This window comes from Lethenteron reissneri, chromosome 8 (assembly GCF_015708825.2).
Source record: "Lethenteron reissneri isolate LAM-NWPU_2019-01 chromosome 8, ASM1570882v1, whole genome shotgun sequence".
Classification (NCBI taxonomy): Eukaryota; Metazoa; Chordata; class Hyperoartia; order Petromyzontiformes; family Petromyzontidae; genus Lethenteron; species Lethenteron reissneri.
In genome coordinates, this window is record NC_083786.1 from 7,756,245 (window position 1) to 7,773,558 (window position 17,314).

Below are 17,314 nucleotides of genomic sequence, written 5' to 3' on the forward strand. Positions count from 1 at the left end.
AGCCGCGCGCGGCTGGAACACAGGCAACATTGTTCGGTGATTAGTGAACAAAGACTGCAACGCAATATACGGGATTGCGTACGAAACTTGTTGACGCAATCTCGTGTATTGGTGTTGCGCAATTACTCTTATCCATGATAGCCCAGCAGCTGAAATATCGCAACTCTCGAATAATCCCACGTATGGAGCGGTGGTGTTGTGCTTTGCTCGCTTGCACTATGAACGCCGCGTCAACCCGAGGTGTTATGCCCGATCACGGCGAACATGGGTGGCGAGTGATACCTGAACCGATCCTGCCCCGGCTCCCGACAACTTCACAAAACCTGCATTGACCAGCGTGGCGAAGTATGACCACACACACCTCCCCCACCCTCCCTCCGAGAGCAGCGTTCTTCATTGCCACGTGCGCGTGCCTGGTGCTGCTGTCAAAACCTCCCGATGGGTTTCAAATCGCGTGGCGGTCCTCTCGCCTGTCGACGTCTTATCGGTGGACGTGCCACCCCCCACGCCCCCCGCTCTGATATAGTGAAGAACACTGCTATAGACGAAAACAGCATACGGACAGGCCTTCGTCTAGCAGTTTTATCATTTTTAACTGGATATGATCTGTAATTGAATCACATTAGAAGCTAGATGTATATTTCCCTTCAATCGATTTTTTTCTTCACAGAATTGTTTTTTTTGACCATTTTCATTATTTACAGCCCTTGATGAATAATCCACTGCTGGATGAAAGTCTCCTCCCCATGCCACGTTGGTTATAGAGGTGGTTTGACATACTTCATCATGCTGGTCTCCATCGGTTTGTTGGGGGGAGGGGAGGCCGGTTGAGATATCTTTCGACACTGACATTATCCATGGCTGGGTTATCAAACTCGCCATCGCTCCAACACAGTGAACTGTGGCCAAACAACCCCCATTATTACCAACATGGCAGGAGGAAGCCGTTATCTGGCTCAGGGTTGACAAAAGGGCGCTCACAATGTCTTTGTTTCTGGAAATCACGTTTTGATATTAAACTAGCAACCTGGATGTTCTTTAAACGTGACCGTCCGTCTCTCCCAGCCAGCCATCCAAACTATGAATATTAAAAAGTGCAGAGCCCTCTCTCCACCTTTCTCTTGCCTTCCCCCCTATTGTAACGTTCTGACCGGCTCCTACAAGACGTGTGAAAAAGAGCTTCATAGAGCTCATCGGATTCCTCCAGTATAAATAATATACGTCCCGATATCCCAATTTATCTCGATACTTCACTTTGCTTATTTCTAATCTATTCTTCTTGTCCCCTATTCTATCTCCAACACCCCCCCCCCTCGATCTTTCCCCTCTCTCATCTCACCCTCACTCTCCTTATTTATAGATTTGAAGCTTTCGTGACTGCAATGATTCATATTCTTAGGTTTTTTCGGTAGTCACGTAGGTAAAAACACTAAAAAGTAAAATAAAATAAAAATCACGACGTTTCGGAGGCAACACAAGCTTCCGTCTTCAGGTGGTACCGTCACAGCCACGACAGCTGTATACAGCTGTCGTGGCTGTATACAGCTGTCGTGGCTGTGACGGTACCACCTGAAGACGGAAGCTTGTGTTGCCTCCGAAACGTCGTGATTTTTATTTTTTAATGTTTTTACCTACGTGACTTTACCGAAAAAACCTAAGAATACTCTCCTTATTCTCACTTTCCCGTGACGTCAGCTCGCACGAGCACGGCTCAACGCTGTGGAATGCGGGTGACGCCACCACGCAGACGTGGCGCGTTGACGTCACCACCGCGCCAGCCAGCCAGGCAGGAACCCAGCCAGCGCATTTTGTTTTCTAATTTCGTATGGCATGATACATCACAATTCTAGTTCACTCGGCGATGTTTACGATCTACATTGCACACTCTGCTTAACCTTCTCTGTAGGTAGATCAGAATCCGACTATTTCTACTCGAGGAATCCGATTAGCTGCAATTTTTTCCCAGATGTCCAGAAAAAATAATTCGGGCCGGACCCAAATCACGATAAATACTGCCAACTATCCCAGCGTATTGAAAGAAAACGATCTTACCGCGCGGGATTGATCTAACGTCTCAGCTGCAGGGAAACGGGAGACTTCCAACGAAACCACCATCTCCCACTGACAAAACATTCCTTGCAAAAAAAATCGAATTCTTTGTGCGACACGCCACTTTCGAATCTCACCTACATGAGCACAGAAACAACACGGGGTGCACTGGATAACGTCTTGGCTGACCGAGAAAGACTGGAGATTGACTGCCATGAGAAATTTGACCTTTTCGATGCTCGTGTAACCGGCTCATCACGCCCGATGCTTTATGTATACGTCAATGTAGTGCGCAGTGACCAAACGACGCAAACAGAACACACCTTGAACATTAACCCAGGCTGTTTGTCCGTGGGCGAAGACACAAACTCAAATCTTTTGTGCACAAGGGAAGAAAAACGTTCACGTCACGATCCATCGCACGGAACAGAACTGGAGACAGATCTCTGTCACTCCCCCACAAGCTTCGGTCAATGACCAACCATATGGTGGACTGCTGTGACATCACCACAGCGATAAGGCGGCGTGCCCCGACCCTTGAATTGTAAGTTTTTATTTATTTAATCGAAGCTTCACATTGGATGAAGAAAAAGGTGACGAACGTGAAAGCAGGCCGAGAAAGGTGGTCGAAGCTGCGAGTTAGGATCAAGACCCGAATACGTTATAAGGTCACGCTCGTTACCCACAATGCGCTTGCCACAAATGAACCACGATAGCTTGCCAAGCTCGTCCAGGGGCACACACTATCACTCGCACTCCGGTCATCCTCGCATCGGCGGCTTTTGGCTGGTCGTCGAACAAGGACGGTCACCGACCGCATCTCGCGTGCTTTCAGATGCGCTTCTGCGGCCGTCTGGAACGCTCTTGCTTCCGATATTAGGAAACCACTGGAGCTGTGCACTTTGAAATCATCGAGATTGAAAACTCATACCTTAGGAACTACGTTTTGTGTTTGGTTTGTTGTCCTTTCCCCGCACCTCCGATTAGCACGGTTGGCTACGTGCAGTGCGAAACAAGTTCAGCATTCATAAATGAAGGATCGTTGAGTGGACTTAGAGATGGCAACCCGGGATAGGAATGAGTGGAGAAAGCAGAGCAAGGCAGGCAGACGACACAAGAGTGGTAGGAAATGCCAGGAAGAAGGCCTGACGAAGCTTCAGATTCACTACGGACATCCTGGAGAACCCAGGGGGGCCGTTGTGTACACCTTCAAGACGTTTGTTTTGATTGCGGTCGAGTCTCCGACCTCCCACCCCCTTCCCGAATGAAACGCGACAAGGTAGTGGTGACATGCACGTGAAATGACAACAGTTTATGCAGCCAGGTGGAGGGTTTTCCTTGCGAAATAAAAACGAACCGGGCACGTAAAATAAGCAGTAGAAACGTTTCCTCTGCTGTGGCGAAGGCGCTGTCATCGAGCGGCAAACACTGGCAGTGTTACGGAATGTCCAGTCATGCTTCACACCGGTATGAACAACTCCCCAGTGATATTTTGCGGGTGCAAGTGAACAGCCGGGTTTTGTCGCGCCTTGCATCCTACGCACGAGCGTTCCCTCGATTATGTTACACTCGTACAGGTGTGAGCAACACTTTACTGCGGTAATACTTACGCGATAAACGATCGCTGAAAACAAGACCTTCGTAATCTTACTCCGCGCACACCGATCCTTTCACGAATATCACCGTATATTTATACTGTCAAATAATATATAAATACAAACGCACGTTTAATAGGATACTTATGAGTTTTTCTGAGTTTGTAAAAAAATATTTTCCGGCTTAAGGGAGGGCGGGGGGGGGGGGGGGACACCGCGAGCGATCGTACCATCCTTGCGGCACGCGAACGTCCTCTAATGTACAAAAAAAAAACTGAAAACACCGAAACGTACGACTACTTGTATGTACAATCACGCTGGCAGTGCGCCCTTGGCAACGGCACTACCCCGGTAGGCAAGGGCATGTTGGCACTTGACGAGTTTCACAGCGCTCGCGTGCATGCGCGTGTGTGCGTGCGCGTGTGTGCGTGCGCGTGTGCGTGCGCGTGCGCGTGCATGCGCCTGTGCGTGTGCGTGCACCGTCAACAGCGGGGGTCCTCGATGGAGAGATAAAGACACCACATCACACATCACTGTGCCAACACAACCCTGACGACGCGACCACGCCCTCCCGCTCAATAACAGGGGAGCCTCCGATCTGCGAAGTACTGCGCGACACGCACTTTCGGCAAGACCAGGGGAGGCAAACGACCGACGTCCATGGCATTTCTATATATGTATCGGCGTAAAAAAAATCGACGCGTAACGAACGGACGGACGCCCACGGCCTATTCCCCGCACAGCTGCGTTTCCGCCGGCTGTGCTTCCAGGGACGCCTCCATCGTGAGCAGCGCCTGAACGGTCTCCAGCGGCAGCCGCTCCGTACATCCGTCCGGCCGGCCCGGCGCCACGGCAACGTCTGCCCCCTCGGGGCCGCGAGGGTACGACGCGGCGCACGGCGCGAGCTCCCCGGTTTCGCCGTCCCCACCCTCCCCCACCGTCGTCACGTCACCGGCGCCGTTCGGCACGGCGCCGCCGCTCGTGGGGCGCGCGCAGCCCGGGGCGACCGGCACGTCCGCGACGGCGCCGCCGACACCGCCGGCGCATTCGTCCATTGCTTTGTCCGGTGGTGCCACGTGCGACAAGGAGCCGCCGTTCGTCGGCAGAGCGTGGCTGGGTATTGCCGCCGGCCTCTCGCCGTCGTTGCCTTGAGGAGGCGGAGGAGGAGGAGGAGGGGGGGGAGGCCGACCGTCGGACGCGTCCGCCACCGCACTCATCCCGGCCGAGTCGCGAGACCGGGGCTCTTCCAGGTCTTCGTCGCCAAAGCTGGGCGCGTGAATGATGTGGGCCACTTCGTGCGTGTCGCTCCCCGCTAACCCGTCGCTCCCCGCCAAGCCGTTGTCCCCCCCGCCGTGAGCGTTTCCGCCCAGCAGCTTCTCGCCCTCAAGGTCACCCATCATCACCAAGTCGTCCTCACCGAAGCACGGGGCTTTGATGCGCCCAGGGCTGGGTTCTCCGTCGCCCGAACCTGTCCTGGAGACGATTTGCCGCGACAGGGTGGCGCCGCACGAGTCCACCGTGTCGGAATCGGCCGCTTCTCTTTCCTCCGGCAGCTGGTAGAACACGGAGCTCTGCTCTCCATGCTGCTGTTGATCCTGCTGCTGCTGCTCCTGCTGAGTGTCCTGCAAGCCGGTCAGCTGTTCCGAGTTGGAATCTGTGGAGATCTGGTAATACACCGAGTGGAGCGTGTCGTGCTGCTGAACCACGTTGGGTGACGAAACAGTGCTGGCCATGAGCTGCTGCAGGGCGCCGTCGTCTGCTGGCGCCATCTGCTGGTCAGCTGCATCACCGGACGCTGTCGAAACAAACAGACATACAAACATCGCCCCTTTAGTCTTGGGGCAAGTGCTGTCAGCAAGCGCCTATGAAGGCCAGCACAGTGCACAAGGTGTTGGGTGGCCAGCACCATGTTCCGACCGCCTTTGTCTCCCTAGTCGCGATGTTTACTCCACACCGCACCAGGTACTCATTTGAAGCTGAATTGACCTACGGGAGACCCAGGACTGGTTCAGATAATCATCACTGGTGTTGGCCATGAGCAGGAACCGCATTTGGGTCGCCAGATGCATAGTACAGCAGACTTAACTGCTACACTACTGCTTCCCACATACAGACAAATATCACCCATTTAGCCTTAATGGACTGTAGGGGCAAGTGCTGTTAATGAGCACCTATGAAGGCCAACACAGCACAAAGAGAAAGATCCCCCGTATGCTCGCAATCCAAGGTTTTACTGTATATCAACCTAGATGACAAAATATCACTTTTCTCAGCAAAACTAAGGAACAGCAGTGATCATGAGACAAGAGAAGTTTGGGGCGCTGGTGGACATTGCTCTAACAACTTGCTGGTAGGCCCCTGCTGTAGCTATTACTTCGCCATGTTTGCCGAGTAAGTGCATTTATAAACGCGCAACTCTTACAACCAAGGTTATCACGAGCGCGCAGAACACCTGGTACACGAGTCTACCTAGCAGAGGTTGCAAACGGGTTTTGATTCCGTACCCGGCCGCACCAGAGTCGCAAACGGGTACCCGTACCCGGCTGGGTACGGGTAGCCGGGTATCGGGTAGGGTACGGGTATCGGGTACCCGATTGCGACCTCTGCTACCTAGCCCAGGGGTCAGCAACCAAAATAACAAGAGCCTTTGTCTTCGAATTCGGTAAAAATATCAATATTTCACGTGGTGAGTACGAGATGGCGGTCTCCTTAATAAACAACGTCACGAAGCAGCCCTGAAAGAGCCGCACGCGGCTGCGGAGCTGCAGGTTGCAGACCTCTGACCTAACCTATGAAATCAACAGAACATCTTGCGTGCGTGCGTGTGCACATGCCAAGCACGTTAAGACCACGTGAAGTGTCGAACGCCTGCTGGCAGGAGGTCACGGGGCAGACCCAGGTGCCATGGGTCGACTGACTGAGATGACTGGCCGATGCTCCACCTGTGCCCCCTACTGTGCAAACTTCACGTGGTCTTAACGTGCACATGGCCTGGTACAAGCGCCGTGGTGACGTCACAGCCACTTAGTGGCGAATAGCGGTTGTTGCCGTTGCTGCGCGTGCCAAGGCCTTACCATCTCCCGGCACGGACAGTACTTCGTCTCCTATCTCATCTTCAACGCGAGGTCTCTTTCCATTCGGTTCGCCCTCTGCCTCGTCCTACAACACCACCACCACAGAGAGCACACCGACCTCTGAGTTCAACTCCCTGGAAGTTTAGGAGCCGGCCTGCGAGGCTCAGGGTTCAGAGCGTTGAGCCGGCACAGCTGAGATCCTGGGTTCCAGCCCGCTGCTAGTGATGAAACCAGGTTGTCCCCCCAGGTACGCATGTACCTGCCCAGTCACCGATGATGACGAGACATAAAACCCATCATGTACTTCAACACGACGGTCAGCCCTGGTTAGTCAAGGCAGTGAGGGACCAGGACCGGTTCAGATATCACTGATAGCACTGATAGCACTGATAGCACTGAACCTACCAGCTGCTGGGTTCGTAGCACAATGCTCTAGATGTTGCGCCACCGTTCCCCACCGTCCCCCCCACCCCAATTAGAACACAGTTCGGAAAAAATAAATACGTTTAGTTTGTGTGCCTAAGTGTACGTGCGTGTGTTTGTGTGCGTGTGTTTGTGTGCGTGCGTTTGTGTGCGTGCGTTTGCGTGCGTTTGCGTGCGTGCGTTTGCGTGCGTGCGTTTGCGTGCGTGCGTTTGCGTGCGTGCAGGTGACCTGGGAGTGACGCTTGAGGGTCGAGGTCAGGTCGATGCGCGCGGGGTCAACCAGCACGAACTCGTAGCGGAGCGTCGAGGAGTCGAGCGGTGGGCCCACTGCGGAGTTCTCGTCGAGTCCGAGTAACTCTGGGCCCAACCCCAGCGATTGGGCCACCTACAAAGACAAAGGTGCCCCCACATGCAGAGCCTCAACAGACTTTTGGGGAAAGTGCTGTTAACGAGTAGCACCTACGAAGGCCGGCACGGCACACGGAGGGGGTGGGTGGCCAGCACCACGCCCGGCCGATCCTGGCCTCCCGAGTGGCGATGCTTACACAACACACCAGGTACTCATCTTAGGCCGAGTAAACCGCTCAGAAACCGCGTTATAACGATGCACGTTCCACGTTGTAACGGCGTACGTTGGAACTTCCACGTCATAGCGAAAAACGCTTTGTGGCGTGAACACCGCGCGTTAAGCGAGGACTCACGGTACGACGACACGAATGGTCGTGCAATTGTCAGCGTTCGCGTTCAGCTAAAACGAACTCCGTCACCCGCAAGTGGCCGTGGGTGATGGCGGCGCGTACCTGCGTGTTATTGATCTGCAGCGGCGGCTGCGGTGGCTGGCACGGCGGGCTGCTGAAGTGCTCCTCTGCCATTGTCTTCACGTGCCGGTGCAGGGTCTCGAACTCGCGGTAGACGTCCGGGAGGCACGGTCGCTCCGACCGGCCCTTCTCCACCTGCGGCAAAACAAGAGGGGCTCGCGCCAACGGCCTTCGACATCGCAACACGTGCCCTGCCTTCTGTTCGGCAAGCTCTGCCCAGCTCAGTGTTTATTTTTGTTGGTGTTGTTTCTCGTGTCACGGTGGCGAGGAGATGTTAACTACCTCGCCTGGTACACAGGAGGTCGTGGGTTCGATCCCAACGCCTGCTGTATATTTGGAGCTTGTGTGTCTCTCTCTCTCATCATCATCACGGTGGCGAGGAGATGTTAACTACCTTGCCTGGTACACAGGAGGTCGTGGGTTCGATCCCAATGCCTGCTGTATATTTGGAGTTTGTGTGTCTCTCTCTCTCTCTCATCATCACGGTGGCGAGGAGATGTTAATTACCTCGCCTGGTACACAGGAGGTCGTGGGTTCGATCTCAACGCCTGCTGTATATTTGGAGTTTGTGTGTCTCTCTCTCTCATCATCATCACGGTGGCGAGATGTTAACTACCACGTCTGGTACACAGGAGGTCGTGGGTTCGATCCCAACACCTGCTGTATGTTCTCTCTCCCCGTGGTCACGTGGGTTTTTTTTCCAGGTTCTCCGGTGTTTCCCTCAACATTTAGAAACAACGTGCGTTTAAAGCATTTGGCTGCTATACATTTCCACGTGATAAACCACTTTATTGAGCTATCATATATGGCTAGGTTGCTTCTGAAAAAGAGCTAAATAGCTCAGTGGGCCTTACCTGATAACATAAGATAAAAGTTTTAGTTTATTATTTGTTCTGTATGCTATCGATGTAGCATCTCTTATAAGGTGGTCTCTGTGGGTATTTCTTGCCAAGTAGCCTACGGCTCAATGTTACTCGTCCACATCAGCATTTCAAATTCAACTGAGGAACACGCCAGGTTTTCGCAGCCAATATAACGGGTGCGTAATTCACTTTTGGTTTCAGCCATAGAAAAGGTGTGGCCCAGTGTTTGCCGTAACACCCTCCCCGCCACCACCGCCAGCGCCACCGCCGTCACCACCACCGCGTGCCAGCGATCGACACGCCAGTTATTATTATTACCATTCTGGCTCGCGTACCGTCGGGTGACGAGTCGAAAAACAAATCGCATGCGAAATATTTAGCGATGTTTCGCTTGATAAATCACGGGAAGCAGGGTCAGGACACGATCCACGGAGTCGGAATAAAATCCAGGAAGTCATGTTTTAATCAGTATTTTTGTTTGTTTGTTTTTAAACCACAGTTGCTGAGCACAGGCTCAAAATGCGCAAAACATCACGCGGCCAGCAGCAACACGTGCCGATTTCGTATTGTGCACCCTCAGGCAAATTAATGAAGCTGTCATGCAAATAAATGCGGCCAGTTTATTATGACTGCTTCAGCAACGCCGGTAACGCCGGGAGAGCAATCCACAAAATTTTACTATTTGGAACTGGACTGCTGTCCAACACACCGGTGGTGCTGAAGCAGTAATAAAGTATTGTCACCTTGGTTCACGTGACAATACATCTGGCTGCGTCGGGGTGTAGGAGAGTGTATGACGCACACGTCGGGATAGCACTCGTCGTGCGTGGAAAACATGTGGGCTTTCATGACCAATATATCAGCCATAATGGGTTTTTTTGGGTTAGATTGTTAAACCTGCCACCTCCCAATTAGTTTTGGTTTGTCACGTAAACAAAACGTGGCCAATTAGTTACTCATTCAGCACACCGATGTATTGGAAAGTAACCCCTTCAACACTTAGAATTTGAGTACTCGCATGGCAAAGTAACCCGAACAATAAAAAACTAAAATCAACTCTAAATGAGATTTCCCATATCTCGGAGGGTCACGGACCTTCTTAAGCAGGAATTGCCAGAGCGTAAGGATGCGGGTGAGACGTGGCAGCACCAGCTCCAAGAGTTCCTCGTCATCGCACCCCTTCAGCAGCTGCTTTGCCAAGAAGACACACAACAAAGAGACAAAGACCCCCCGTATAGCCTTAACAGACTGTTGGGGCAAGTGCTGTTAGTGAGCACCTATGAAGGCCGGCACGGCACACGAGGGGGTGGGTGGACAACACCATGCACGGCCGCCTTAGTCTCCCTAGTGGCGATGTTTACACATCGCACCAGGTACTCATTTGAGGCTGAGTAGACCTAGGGGAGGCCCGGGACCGGTTCAGATAATCGTCACTGGTGTTGGCTGTGAGCGGGAATCGAACCCGGGTTGCCAGGTTCATAGCGCAGCACGCCAACCGCTACACTACCGCTCCCCACACACGCGCACACGCACACACGCAATACAGTGGTGAGATGGGCACCGCAAAGTGGAGAGATGTTATCTACCGGTATACAGGAGGTAGTTCACTTCATTTTTTGCCTTTAGTTTGTCCTTCCCCTGCACCTGCGATTACCATGGTTAGCTACGTACGGTGCACAAGAAGTTTAACATACATAAAGGTCATGGGTTCAAACCCGAACCTGACGCCTGCATATTTTGAATTTCATATTTCTCTTCCCGTGATCGTGTGGATTTTTCTCCGGGTCCTCTGGTTTCCCCCCACCCCTCACATTTATAATCAACGTGAGTTTGTGGAGCATTGGCTACTATAAATTTCCACGTGATAAGCCACTTCACTGAGCTATCATTTGTGGCCAGGTCACCTCTGAAAACGAGCGATATAGCTCAGTGGGCCTTACCTGGTAAAATAAACTGTTTGGTTTTAGTTTATACAATACAATAGGGATTTACACAGGGTCCGTGTGTGACCACATCTCAAGTGGCTGTACAAAGGCAGTGGGCACAACTATTTTACAGACAGGCAGTCAGTCATAGGCCTTCATGCGAGTCTCTGCGTGAGTCTGTGGGTCTCCGTGAGAGTCTATGGGTCTCTGTGTGAGTCTATGGGTCTCTGTGTGAGTCTATGGGTCTCTGTGAGTCTATGGTACTCCGTGTGAGTCTATGGGTCTCTGTGAGTCTATGGGTCTCCGTGTGAGTCTATGGGTCTCCGTGTGAGTCTATGGGTCTCTGTGTGAGTCTATGGGTCTCTGTGAGTCTATGGTACTCCGTGTGAGTCTATGGGTCTCTATGCGAGTCTATGGGTCTCTGTCAGTTTGCAGTATAGGCATCTAATGTGCATCTACGTCAGTATGTGGGTCTCTATGCTAATCTACGGGCCTCTATGCGGGTCATGAATATATTGTATCAGTTTATACAATACAATGACAATGTGGATTATACAGTGCATAAATGCAACTGCATTTAAAGACACTGTACAGAAACAGTAAGCATATTTATTGAATAGAGAAGCAGTTAGTCATCGGTCTCTATGTGAATCTATGGATCTCTATGTAAGTCTATGGATCCCTATGCAAGTTTATGAGTCTCTATGTGAATCTATGGATCACTATGTGATTCTATGTGAATCTATGGACGTCCCTCCAAGTCTATGGATCCCTATGTGATTCTACGGGACTATGGATATCCGTGTGAGCCTACGGGTCTCCGTGTCAGTCGCCTATACAATACGATGCAACGCGTATTCACAGAGCAGTGTAAATGGGGCCGCGTCACCTCGACGCGCGAGCACGTCACACCTCTCTAAGCTGCGTCTTCTTCTTCTGCAGCTGCTGCTCCTGAACGGAAGGCCCGCCCGGGTTCTTGGGAGGCCTTCCAGGGCGACGGGCGGAGGGCACGGGGGCCACGGCTCCGACAGGCGACGGCTCCTAAACGGAGGGAGGCGCGCACGCGTCACGTTGGTCGCAGAGGGACGAGAGGGTGGTCAGCTTTGACGATCGCGGGGTGCTGGGTGGAGGGTGAACAAATCCTGGTGAACTGTTAAAAATGTTTTCAGGCAAGGACCATCTCTTGTTATATTTGGGTCCATATAATACACAAGCACGGTTGCTACATACGGTGCGAAAGAGGTTCAACTTACATCATTGTGGGATTTTTTTTGGTTTACTTACCTTCTCCACAACTGCACTCGTACTTATTTTGCATTTCATGCCTAAGGTCCACACAATCCTCAAAAACAAAAGGCCACTAAGCATGTGCCACCACTCATACCTGCTGCTGCTGTTGCTGCTGCAGCTCAGAAACAGACGGCTGCTCCGCTTGCACAAAGTCAGACGCGACGATGAATTCCGGCTCCGTCAAACTTCCTGCATTGGCCACACTCGCCGGACCCTTGTCCGCCAGTACCTCCACCGGCGCAGACAGTGACGCGGCCTCCCCCATCATCTCACCACCATCACCACTGCCACTGCCACCACCACCGTCCCCATCATCACCACCACCACCCCCGTGTTCATCACAAGCCGTGGCGGCAACGGCATTGTCCTGCTCGTCTGCCAGCGGCTCCAATCGTCCGTGCGTCGGGTTCAGCCGGTAGTGGCGCGCCAGCCCGCCGCGCCCGATGTACGACTTGTCGCAGTTCTGGCAGAGGAAGTTCTTGGGCTTCACGGTGAAGGTGAGCGGCCCGTGGAGTCGCTCCTCCTGGGTCTCACCCACCTTGGCCTTGCGCTCCTCCTCGCCGCCACCCTCCTCCACGCTGTAATCCGAGTAGTCATCCGAGTCCGACTGGTGCCCGTCGGCGAGGTCCTCCATCCTGATGAACTTGTAGTCCTTGATCTTGTGCAGCGGCGGGCGCGAGATGCGACCGGAACGCGTCTTGATCTTCGCCAGCCTCTTCAAGTGCTTGTTGCCGGCCGACCTGCGAACGTTCCCGGGTCGTCCCGTCACTACCGCTGCCTGCTGCTGCTGCTGTAGCTGCTGCTGCGCCGTTTCACCGGTCAGCACGACCCTCTGCCCGTTGGTAAGACCAATGCCCGGCACCAGCCGGATGGTGGACACGGGCCCGAGCGGAGGAGGCTGGCGCTGAGATAGGATGCGGATCGCGCTGGTGCCTGTGCCTGTGGTGCACAGGATGAACTGCTGAGGTTGGTCCTGCCCCACAGCCTGGATGTGAAAGATCTGAGCGGCGGTGCTGGCAATGGGAGCCATGGTGGTGGTGGTGGCGGTGGCAACGGTGGTGCCGCCGGACTGGCTCGACACTCGCGGTTGAACGAGCGCCAGCGGTGGCATCGTCCGCTCCTTGTCCTGTGGGACACACAGATCACAACGCCGATTGGCAACGTCGTCATCATCAGCCACGATCAGCCACGATCTCATCAAGGAGCATAAACCATCTACGTCACGGTGGCAGCAGCGGCGGCTCTTGGCAGGCCATCGAACAAAGACTGTCACCGCATCGCGTGCTTCTGCGGCCACTTGGAATGCTCTTCCTTCCAACATTAGGAAGCCACATGAGCTATGCACCTTTAAATGTAGATTGCAAATTAATTTAATTAGAACTGCTTTTTGTGTTTAGTTTGTTGTCCTTCCCCAAACCTCCGATTAGCACGGTTGGCTACATACGGTGCGAAAGAAGTGTCAACATACATACGTCACGGATAGGAGACAATTCTAGGCCAGAGGAGAAAATGTACATGGGTGGGCAATCATCAACAGCATTAATGAGGGAAGGGAGTATGTACTTCTTGGAAGGCAGCAGAGGAAAATGAGCTATGATGGCAATCATTGATGATGATAACGATTGTTTAACACAGCCCAAGCGCACCTCTGCAATCACACAACAGATGTCAAAGAGCTCTCCCACGTTTTCACGGGCACACTTGGGCCTCAACACAGCACACGAAACCCCAACGGTCCCCACAGTGACCAGGGAGGGCCTGTCCACATACAGCTTTCACGAAGCACGTGGCGGCTGGTGACATGTCCACTAGGTGGGGCTGTTGTGAGTGACCTCTGATGAAAAATATTGGTGTTCGAATTAAAAAAAATCTCGGTATGTTATTGGCCTTCCCGTGAAAGTGATACGGCTGTATTTTCTACCAACGGTAGGCATTTATAAACAATGCGAAGCTAAACAACAAAGTACTCAAATGCTGTCTCCATGACCCTCAAGTCCACACTACATCCCCTTTGACACTGCCAAAAGCTGCTATATTTGCACAACATCGCGATGTGACATCGTCTAATTACAGCCACGGGTGCATTGTTCACCACCCTGAATGGGTCTCAAACGGCGTGGCTTCTTCAAACTCGGACGCCTTCACAGCCGTCCCGAAACCTCCCCGAGGCACAGATCAAGACTGTGGCGTTGCAGACGTTTCTAATACGAACTTAAAATGTTATCTTCACGTTGAAAGAATCATTCTACTTTTAAAAAAATGTTTTAAACGCAACAAAACTATTTAAAGAAAAGTTTGTTTTTTCTAGAAAAATAAATCTCCAGCTGCCCCCCCCCCTAGTGGACGAAGCGCGCATGGGGGGCAGTCGGGCACTGGTGGCTACACCGCACTGATGATTCCTGAAATCGACGAAACCTGTTAGACGTTCATTGCTGATGCCGTCTTAAAATAATTCCGCAACAATTTGAGCTCCAATTGTTACCCTGCCTGCATGCACTTTTGTGACTGATGATTATATTTGTCATAATTTTTTAAAGTTATAATTGAATTTCGATTTAAAACTTCCGTGACTGCAGGGATTCATCTTCTTGGTTCTTTCGGTAAAGTCACGTAGCAGGGAAATAATATTGTATTTTTATTATTTTCCTTCAACGTGACTTTACCGAAAGAACCAAGAATATAAGTTATACTGTAATTGGTTTTTGTCAAATATTTTTTAACAGTAGCATCCACCGGCCGTGAATAAAAATCACAAACACGAAAATACAAAGACACACAAACACAACCAACACAAAACACAATACCACAGAATGACACAGACAACACAAACACACATACAAAGACAACAAATATCCCCCCTACAGTTTTAACAGACTGTTGGGGCAAGTGCTGTTAGCGAGCACCTATGAAGGCCGGCACGGCACACGAGGGGGTGGGTGGTCAGTACCACGCCCGGCCGCCTTTGTCTCCCTATTGTCTCCCTAGTGGCAATGTTTACACATCGCATCAGGTACTCATTTGAAGTTGTCAACCGGAGACCCAGGACCAGTTCAGAACACGCACACATACGAACAGACACACACAGACAAAAACACATACATTCGAACACACCAACAAACACAATATTGGCTCACACACAAACAACAACTTACAAACATACAGACGCAAACACGGACAGCACCAGTGAGGAGGCTATGGTAGCCACGTGCAATCCTCCTTGGATCAGCCGGGCAATGCGAACCTCATGCTCCTGTTGCTGCTGCTGCTGTTGTTGCAGCTCCTGTTGCTGCTGCTGCTGTTGTTGCTGCTGTTGCAGCTCCTGTTGCTGCTGCTGTTGTTGCTGCTGTTGTTGCTGCTGTTGTTGCAGCTGTTGTTGCTGTTGCTGCTGTTGCTGCTGCTGCTGCTGTTTCTGCTGCTGTTGTTGTTGTTGCTGCTGTTGCAGTTGTTGTTGCTGTTGTTGCTGCTGTTGTTGTTGCTGCTGTAGTTGTTGTTGCTGCATCAGCACCTGCGCCACGCCTTGCAGTTGCTGAGAAGCACTCTGAACAACCACCTGCTGTTGTTGTTGCAACTGCAGTTGCTGCTGCAGCTGCTGTTGTTGCTGCTGTTGTTGCTGCTGCTGCAGTTGCTGCAGCTGCGACAAGGGCAACTGCAAGATCTGGGCGCTCCTCGTGCCATCAGTGGCCATGTGATGGTGGGTCTTGGTAACGTGGGCGATGACCCGTTGGAGTTCGTCTGGCCCAAGTCCAATGTGAATCTGCTGCTGCTGTTGTTGCTGGTACTGCTGCTGAACTTGTTGATGGTCTAAGTGTTGCTGTTGTTGGTGAACTTCATGCTCCTGCTGCTGTTGTTGGTGAACTTCATGCTCCTGCTGCTGTTGATGCTGAACTTCATGCTCCTGCTGCTGTTGATGCTGCTCGTGTTCATCTTGTCCTTGCTGCTGATCATACTCCTCCTCCACCACCTGCTGCTCTTCATCTTGCTGCTGCTGCTGCTGCTGCTCCTGATGCTGCGTTACCTCCTCGTACACGTGCGTTTCAACATCACCATGGCCACCATCACCACCATCATCACCATCGCCGCCGCCGCCGCCCATCATCTCCATGAAACCCTGCTGCCTGCCCAGTTGCTCCGCCATCTCTTGGGTCAACCCCTCGCCCTGGAGGTAAGAGCCGTCCTCCGCTTGCACGAAGATGATCGTGCCTTCCATGGTGGACATTTGCACGGCGTGGACATCACCATCACCACCATCACCACCACCATCATCATCACCACCACCACCATCATCATCATCACCACCATCACCACCACCACCATCACCACCACCATCATCACCACCACCAGCACCACCACCACCATCATCATCACCACCACCACCGCCGCCTTCGTCTTCATCACCAGCAACCTCGCTCGCCTCCATGCCCGACCCTTCGGTCACCTCCGTGTCCACGTAGCAGAGGCCACGACCGTCCAGAAAGAGGTCGCCGCCTCCGCTGGTCGCCGCGGCATCGCAGCCCAGTTGGAGTCCCACCCCAGGCAGATGCACCTCCTCCTCCATCTCCTCAACCTCCTCCACCTCCTTCACCACCACCACAACCATCTCCTCCTCCTCCTCCTGCCGTAGGCCCGTGTCTCCTACCATCGCCGCCACGTGCGCAGGCGGCTCCTGCGTTGACGACGAGGTGGTTGAGCATGTGGGGAGGTGAGCGAGAGGTTGTTGTTGTTGCTGCTGCTGCGCTGGTTGTTGTTGTTGTTGTGGTTGTGTTGTTGTTGTTGTTTGCGGTCGAGGCTCGGTACCACATCTCTCGCTGTCGGCCATGTTGGTTGCGAGGGCCTCGCCAGTCGGGTGATGTCACCAGACGGAGGTTTTACCTCCAGATTCGGAAGGATCGGAGGCGGTTGAGAGAGCAGAGGTTTCTTTACCCTCCAGATGCGGAGGGATGTTGGTCTGCGTGTGTGTGTTAGTCTGTGTGTATGTTGGTCTGTGTGTGTGTTGGTCTGTGTGTGTGTTAGTCTGTGTGTGTGTTAGTCTGTGTGTGTGTTAGTCTGTGTGTGTGTTGGTCTGTGTGTGTGTTAGTCTGTGTGTGTGTTTGTCTGTGTGTGTGTTTGTCTGTGTGTGTGTTAGTCTGTGTGTGTGTTGGTCTGTGTGTGTGTTAGTCTGTGTGTGTGTTTGTCTGTGTGTGTGTTAGTCTGTGTGTGTGTTGGTCTGTGTGTGTGTTAGTCTGTGTGTGTGTTAGTCTGTGTGAGTGTTAGTCTGTGTGTGTGTTGGTCTGTGTGTGT

General features: G+C 52.4%; 1 protein-coding gene across 1 annotated transcript; it reads right to left on the minus strand.

Moving 5' to 3' along the window:
* Positions 1-1,637: 1,637 nt before the first annotated feature.
* Positions 1,638-16,860, minus strand: LOC133361943 (uncharacterized). Its single transcript, XM_061580921.1, has 8 exons — positions 15,279-16,860; positions 12,132-13,163; positions 11,660-11,788; positions 9,918-10,010; positions 7,942-8,094; positions 7,371-7,526; positions 6,719-6,803; positions 1,638-5,439 (listed from the first exon to the last, which is right to left on the minus strand). The coding sequence occupies exons 1-8, from the start codon at positions 16,851-16,853 to the stop codon at positions 4,373-4,375; spliced, it is 4,290 nt and encodes a 1,429-aa protein (XP_061436905.1). The 5' UTR covers positions 16,854-16,860; the 3' UTR covers positions 1,638-4,372.
* Positions 16,861-17,314: the final 454 nt, after the last annotated feature.

Bases quoted from the DNA above. Each gene is read 5' to 3' on its own strand.
- LOC133361943 (XM_061580921.1), bottom strand. From the start codon at position 16,853: ATGGCCGACAGCGAGAGATGTGGTACCGAGCCTCGACCGCAAACAACA. The intron at 13,164-15,278 runs GTTCGCATTGCC...TGTGTCCCACAG, and splicing joins AGCAGCAACAGGAGCATGAG to GACAAGGAGCGGACGATGCC. The intron at 7,527-7,941 runs GTACGCGCCGCC...TTGTCTTTGTAG, and splicing joins TGCAGATCAATAACACGCAG to GTGGCCCAATCGCTGGGGTT.